Consider the following 7,207-nt stretch of genomic DNA (forward strand, 5'->3'; position numbering starts at 1 on the left):
GTCCAAATGCTGCCTCAGAATCCTTCCTGATGCAGGGCTCCAGGCACCTACCAGGGGATCAGAGTGACCCTTCTGACCACCTTTCCCAGCCCACTGCAGCGTCTCCAAGTTTCTCCCAGGCCCCCCTGTCTAAGCCCTACTCTGACAGCTCGCTTCCTGCCTGGCATTCCCATAACCCCTTTGCCATCTCATAGACTCCCATTTCTCCTCAGTCCCTCATTGGTCCTCCTGGCCCCCTCTCGTACCAGCAGGTAAACTGAAACCCAAAGGAACGACTCCACAGCAGATTAGCAGAGAGCCACAGCCATGCTGAAACACCTTCCCTGGCTAAGCCCTGGTGGGTGCATCCCAGTGTCCGTGCAGCCTCGGGACCCAGCAGCGGGGAGCCCTTCCCCGCCTTCCTGTGGCCCATCTGAGAGTCAGTGTGCCACCTCCGAGGTGATATTTGTCTCTTGAAAGGATGGTCTCCACGCAGAATGTGGATGGCAGGCTGGGGCGAGGGGTCCACAGAAGTGTGCCCGCCGTGCATCCTGAGCACCGCCTTTGCCCTCTCCCCGGGGCCAGGGGTCTTCCGTCCATACCCGTCTCCCTCTGCCATGACACAGGTCCCGCAGAGATCTCAGGGCCAAGGTGTGGCCTGTGTAGCCATCGTCAGGGGTTTCCCACCCCCACCAGCCAGAACTGCCCCAAGACAGCAGAGAACAAAGGCAGAGGCTCTGGAAGGAGCAGAATGTCTGTTGTTACATCAGCTTTATTGGTGGCTTTGTGGCCCCCGCGGAGCCCTGCCTACTAGCTCAGGCCAGCCTCTTGCTCACGCGCTCGTAGGACACACCTGCAACGGTGGAGATCTGGAAGAAGCAGCAGGAACAGGGGGTGTCAGTGCAGGGGCCCCAAGGTGACCATGGGGCCCAGAGAAGGTAGAACAGCTTCCAGTCCCAGCCCTGAGTGGGAGTGAGCCTGCTGCACTGCTTCTCCGGGCCTCAGTTTCCCAATTTGTTACAGGACTCATTGTGTGGACTCTACATGGCCAAAGTGCTAACAGATGTTGGCGTGATGTGGCTTTTCGTGGGATAATCTTCCACCCATCTGTCCATATCAGTTCACCCATGCCAGGCCCATCTGCACGACACCAAGATTGTCCCCATTGTACAGATGAGAAAACTGAAGGTTAGAGAAATCAGTCACCCCTCTAAGTCCGAGGGGCCATGCTCACCCTCTGCACCATTTAGCATTTATGGGGTCCCTGTGCTCGGTGATGGGAAGAAACATTCTCTGTCCTCAGGAAGTGTAAGCATTCATGGAAGAGGCTGCAAGAGGATACTGTTCGGCCAAGGCCCACTGTGTGTGGTGCCCTGGGCTCAAGGCCAAGACACGCTGTCTTGGGATGTGTGCGTAGCATCAGTTGGTCCAGATCCCCAGCAGAGGAAAGCAGCTTTCTTGTGAGGAGGGGTGGGTGGCAAGTGGAGTTTGGTGGAAGCAGTTTTGTCAAAGGGCAGCAGTGTGAAGTGATGTGTGATTTGCATATGGGATGGATGGAAGATGAAGTGGAGGGGGAGGCTGGGGAGGAGGCTGGGGCACGGTCTAGAGGAGAGGTGATGAGAGAAGGGGTGCTGGTGGTGGGTGGAGATGGGAGGAGGGGTGCTTGCAAAATGCACCCATGTTGGTAGAGAAGAAGGGAGGTATCCAGAACGATTCTGGGCCTCCAGAGTTGGGAGATCTGCAACCAAGATGGCTTGTCTCTGGTGCCTAGTCTGTGTGCGTGTGCATTTGCGTGTGTGCGTGCGCGTGCGTGTGTATAATGGCCCTGAACTCTGGGCTCTGCTCACACCATATAGGCTCCACGGTCAGGCGCCTCTAGGAATTAGGAAATGGGTTTGTTCCATTTGGGAAGATCAGTTCAGTTGGGCACAAATGTGCTCCATTCTCCTGCCCTGTGTTCTCCCTGCACTCCTTACAGGCTGGGGAGCTTTGCCTCTAGCTTTCATCAGGTTCTCCAAGAGGTTGATTTCCATCCAGAAGAAAAGGTATAGTCACTTATGTCACACACACACACACACATATATACATACATACATATACACATACACATAGATATATTTTTAAAACACTGTACATCTATTTATTTTTAGATTTTTTTTTTTTTTAAACTAAAATGAAGGGGAGAAAGAAGACCCGTTGGCCTGGGAAGAGCAGGCAGAGAATTTAGAAGTCAGCTGATGCGATCTGCCTCCACCACAAAGTAGCTGTGTGACCTTGGGCAAGTTACTCGTGTCTCTGAGACTCTATGGCTTCTCTGTAAAATGGGAGTAATGCGAGGGCACTGAGCCTCTTGGGCCACGTGCTCCTTTTCTCTAGACTGGGCTTGAGATGAGGAAAACAAGGAAACAAGGGAGAGATTGAGAGACAGAGAGAGAGGACAGGGGGAGGCAAACCCTGCTTTCCTCATCACTTCCCTTCTGGAGAGGCTTGGGGAGGACAGACCAGACCTCCCCCAGGGGGACTCTAGCCCAGGACACAGGCTCACGAAGGGGGAATGACACGTAGAAACGCCTTCCTTTTCCTCTTAACCTCACACCGTTTCTTTCACCTGGGGAAAACTTTGGAGCCCCAGGGAGAAGAGAGGGATGTGAGATGAGGGCCCTGCAGGGCAGCACCTCCAACCTGTGTTTACAGAGAATGGCGTGTGGGAGGGGTCAGTCCACAGGTGTGTGAGTTGTCCCTGTCAGCGTTTCAATATATGTTTAATTAGTTGGCAACTTTTGCTAGACTGGAAATTTCACTTGGAAGTGCCAATTTCCAGCTTCTCTTGAAACACCAGAACATCTAGCAGCAAGGGCCTAAAGTCCCTTGTGGAAGTAGAATGGCGATGGCTACCCTTGCAGGGCCCGCCCAGACTCCCCACTTCATTCACACTCTGGGAGGGGTCCAGACGTGCGTCCCTGCGGTGGCCGAGCGTGGGCACTGGAGTCAGACTGCCCAGAGCCAAATCCCTGCTTTGTCAAAAAAGCTCTGTGCCCTCCGGCCAAGCACTTAGCCATCCCGTGTCTCAGTTTCCTCACCTGCAAAATGGGGATAAAAATCCTTACCTAACAGGGTGATTGTGAAGGTCAAATGAGGTCATGTGCACCCAGTGCTCAGCACAGAGCCTGGCCCATGGTTGGGCGGGTAGGGGGGGTTGCCCATAAAGCCAGCTGCCCAGAGGACCACCTCTTGGGGGCCGTGGCTGGGGGCAGAAAAACATTCTCATCGATTTTGCCAGGAACCAGTGGGACACTCACCTCCACCAGCTTGCCATCCACAATCTCCGCAGTGTAGTTGTAGTGGGGGAAGTTCACCACCACCTTCCCACCCTCCATCTGCACAGTGGCCTGGAAGAGAAGCAGAACACAGAGTTGCAGAGCACCCCCCAAACACAGGCCAGCCCCTGAGGGATGAAGGGCCTGCTTGCAGCCTCAGCAATCACCCTTTGGGAATTAATTTACCCTATAGACATCTGATTACATATATCCAAAGATACAGATAACCTGTGCAAGTCACTGAACCTTTCTGTGCCTCGGTTTTGTTTGTTTATTTATCTTTATTTAGTTAGTTAGTTTTGGCTGCGTTGGGTCTTCTTTGCTGCACATGGACTTTTTCTAGTTGCAGTGAGTGGGTGCTACTCCTGGTTGTGGTGCGCGGGCTCTCATTGCGGTCGCTTCTCTTGTTGCGGAGCACGGGCTCTAGGCGTGCGGGCTTCAGTAGTTGTTGCGCACGGGCTTGGTTGCTCCGCGGCACGTGGGACCGTCCCGGACCAGGGCTCGAACCCGTGTCCCCTGCATTGGCAGGCGGATTCTTAACCACTGCGCCACCAGGGAAGTCCCTGTGCCTCGGTTTTCTCATCTCTAAAATAGGGGTAGTAACTGTACCTACTTCCTGGAGTTATGGGGAGGATTAAATGATTTACTATGATACATATAAAGTGCTTAGAGCAGTGCCTGGCTTGGTGTTGAGCACCCCTTGTTAACTATGGAGTCAGTTATGATCATCATTTTTAGAAGGATGCTAACGTCATCCAAGGGTGTTGATTGCAGCATTGTTTGTAATACAATGCTGTATTATCCACTGGTAAATAACCTAAAAATCTATTAATGAGGGAGTGGTAAATAAATGATAGCATTTCCATACTATAGGATACTGTACCACCATTAAAAAAGAAGAGGCAAGTCAATATGTGCTGACACAGAAAGACATCTGTGAGAAATTGTTAAATTTTTAAAATACCCAAGTGGCAGAATATGAATATTATGACTACGTATCCTCCACCTTGGCAGCCTAGAAGCCTGAAGGAGCAAAGTACTCTCTTGGCCAGGGTTGGAGGCTACAGAGGGGAATGGGTGGAAGACCTGGGGGACCAGTCTGGGTAGGAAGGGACAAACAACCACCTTTCAATTCTTTGCTACCCAAGACTGCAGTTTCAAACCCAGATGAGTCTGGTTCTAGGGCCTGGGCAATTAATCTCTAGGCCACGCTGGAGGAAGCATTAAAATGTGGTTATGGAGGCTTCCCTGGTGGTGCAGTGGTTAAGAATCCACCTGCCAACGCAGGGGACATGGGTTCAAGCCCTGGTTTGGGAAGATCCCATGTGGCGCGGAGCAACTAAGCCTGTGCACCACAACTACTGAGCCTGCGCTCTAGAGCCCGCGAGCCACAACTGCTGAAGCCCATGGGCCACAACTACCAAAGCCCGCACGCCTAGAGCCCGTGCTCCGCAACAAGAGAAGCCACCACAATGAGAAGCCTGTGCACTGCAATGAAGAGTGGCCCCTGCTCGCTGCAACTAGAGAAAGCCCGCGTGCAGCAATGAAGACCCAGTGCAGCCAAAAATAAATAAATAAAATAAATTAATTAAAAAAAAAATGTGGTTGTGCTCTACGGAACCAGACTGCCTGGTTATACAGGCCCACCCCTGCTGTGGGATCCAGGCAGCTATTTCATCCTATGACTCAGCCCAGCTCCCCCATCTGTAAAACAGGGCAGTAATTGTAGCGACCTCATGGGCTTACCTGCATTAAGATGTGTGACAGATCCAGCAAGTGTCTGGGATATATGTGTGAAGGATTCAGCAAATGTTAACAATTTTTACTATCATTATAGTGTCCGTTATTGACGGTAGCATTAATAACTAGGAGAGGCTAAACTGCCAAGTAACTCAGGCTGTTAAAGCTGGAGGCTAGACTCGAGAAGAAGCCTCAGCTCGGGGAGCAGCCCCCAGGGACATGGTGGGGACCAAGAAGTCAGCCAGAGTCCTGGCGAAGGAGGGAGGGGTGGCCAGCTGCCTCTCACCTTGAACTTCTTGCCCATCACGGTCTCCATGTCGCACTCTTTGCCGATGGTGAAATTGTTGGTAATGGAGGGGCCCCCGGGGTAGTTCTGGGACCAGGTGAAGTTCTGCCCGTCCTGCTGCACCTCTGAGATAGTCTTGAGGTCGCGACCCTTTTCAGTCCTGTCGCTGGGGAGCCCTGGGCCAGGGGACAAGCAGAGTGGCCATGTAAGAGCTGCCTACGACTTGTGGCTTTGGGCACGAGCTTGCCTCCCCTACGGCAGGCTAGCCTGACAGTCGAGCACAAGCCCCATGTCGTGAGCCATGTGGCTTGGGCAAGTCACTGTCTCTCCCAGCCTCAGTGTTTTCATCCAAAAAATGGGGATAATAAGGCCCATTTCACAGGGCTGTTGCAAGGATTAAATTACAGTGTTTGTGTCTGGTAAAACTGCTGGCATATAGTTAAGAATAAATAATAGCTGCTCTTCTGATAGTAGTAGAACAGAAATTTGCCAACCTCACAAATTTCTAAAATGAATGAGACCTTCAAGACTGTCTTGAAATGCTCTTGCTTTACAGATAAAGATTGCTACATCTAGACTGTTGTAGGTGAAACCAAGTCACCCTGTTCCTTCAGGGCCAGTCCCAGTGATTGACTCAGAAGGGCTCTTGCCTTCCCAAGGCCCCAGGGCACATGGATCCTGCTCTTGGGGCCCATTTCCTACCAGGAGGTCGTAGGCCCTGGTCCCCTGGGGCTGTCCTCAATCTAGAAAACTGCACTGCCTCACACTTAGCTAGCACACCAAGATTTCTGCAGGATTGTCAAGTCCACTGTCTCTTTGGTTCTTCACAACCAGTGCTGCAAATCAAACAGAAGAGTGGGGTCTTTGATCTCCACCCAGAGTGCCTAGCACTGTAAGAGGCCCCCGTTTGCTCAGTGACTTAGTGAACGAGTGGCTTGTCAAACCTGATCTCTGTGCTCCCACCCCTTGGTCACCTCTCCCCAGGCAGGATGTGGTGACACCACTCATCATCTCATCCTCGGGTCCAGGGGGTCTAATGACATCTGCCACTGATGCACAGTGTGACCTCGGGCAAGGCTTGCTGAGGCACCCCATCAGTAACATTGGGTTGGTCTGCGTGTAGCAAGCATTCAGTAAATGTTTGAATGAATAAACCAATCAACTCTCCACCTCACCCATTACTGGCTGTGTGACCTTGCACGAGTCACTCAACTTCTCTGAGCCTCGCAGACTGTGGGTTCCCTGTGCAGAGCTGGCCGTGACAGCCCAGCCCCAGGAAGGTGCTTTCAGGAGCTCACTCACCCAGGCGCTTCATGAACTCGTCATAGTTGTTCTCGCTCTCCATCTCATACTTGCCGGTGAAGGACATGCTGCCGGAGAGCTGGAGGCTCAGGAGAAGAAGGATAAGGAAGCAGGGCTGCAGTGCTGAGGGGTCTGGTGCCTCAGCTTATAAACCCTCCCAGATGCTGAGGCTCAGCCCCAAAGTCACCCCACTTCTCCTTCCCACCCCTGAAGAGGAAGCACTGGCAACTTTATGATGTAGGCAGGCAGCAGAAACCTGAGGTTATTCACCCTGGGGACTCGTTGGCTGGAATCCCATTGCCACTGGCAAGGCCAGGGCCAGCTCTGCCACAGGGTTTGAGGTGTCATCCACCTCTACCCAGCCCTCCCTCTATCCACGCTCCCATCTTCCCTCATTTACTCAGTCACCCCTGCATTCATCGACCAAAGTGCCTCGGGCACCTCATTTTGGGGCCAGCACTGAGGAAGCAGTGAGACATACCCCCTTCCCAAAACAGCCTCCAGTCTGGTCCAGGGACAAAACACACCTGCAGAGAACCCCTGTGCAAGCAGGATGGGATGTGTCCCGAGAGACGTGCAGATC

General features: G+C 52.6%; 1 protein-coding gene across 1 annotated transcript; it reads right to left on the bottom strand.

Annotated features, from left to right (window-relative positions):
• Positions 1 to 794: 794 nt before the first annotated feature.
• FABP6 (fatty acid binding protein 6) lies at positions 795 to 6,691 on the bottom strand. The gene is made up of 4 exons (XM_060006823.2): positions 6,625 to 6,691; positions 5,323 to 5,498; positions 3,279 to 3,368; positions 795 to 848 (listed from the first exon to the last, which is right to left on the bottom strand). The coding sequence occupies exons 1-4, from the start codon at positions 6,689 to 6,691 to the stop codon at positions 795 to 797; spliced, it is 387 nt and encodes a 128-aa protein (XP_059862806.1).
• Between the last annotated feature and the right edge of the window lie 516 nt (positions 6,692 to 7,207).

This window comes from Delphinus delphis, chromosome 3, assembly GCF_949987515.2.
Source record: "Delphinus delphis chromosome 3, mDelDel1.2, whole genome shotgun sequence".
Taxonomy (NCBI): domain Eukaryota; kingdom Metazoa; phylum Chordata; class Mammalia; order Artiodactyla; family Delphinidae; genus Delphinus; species Delphinus delphis.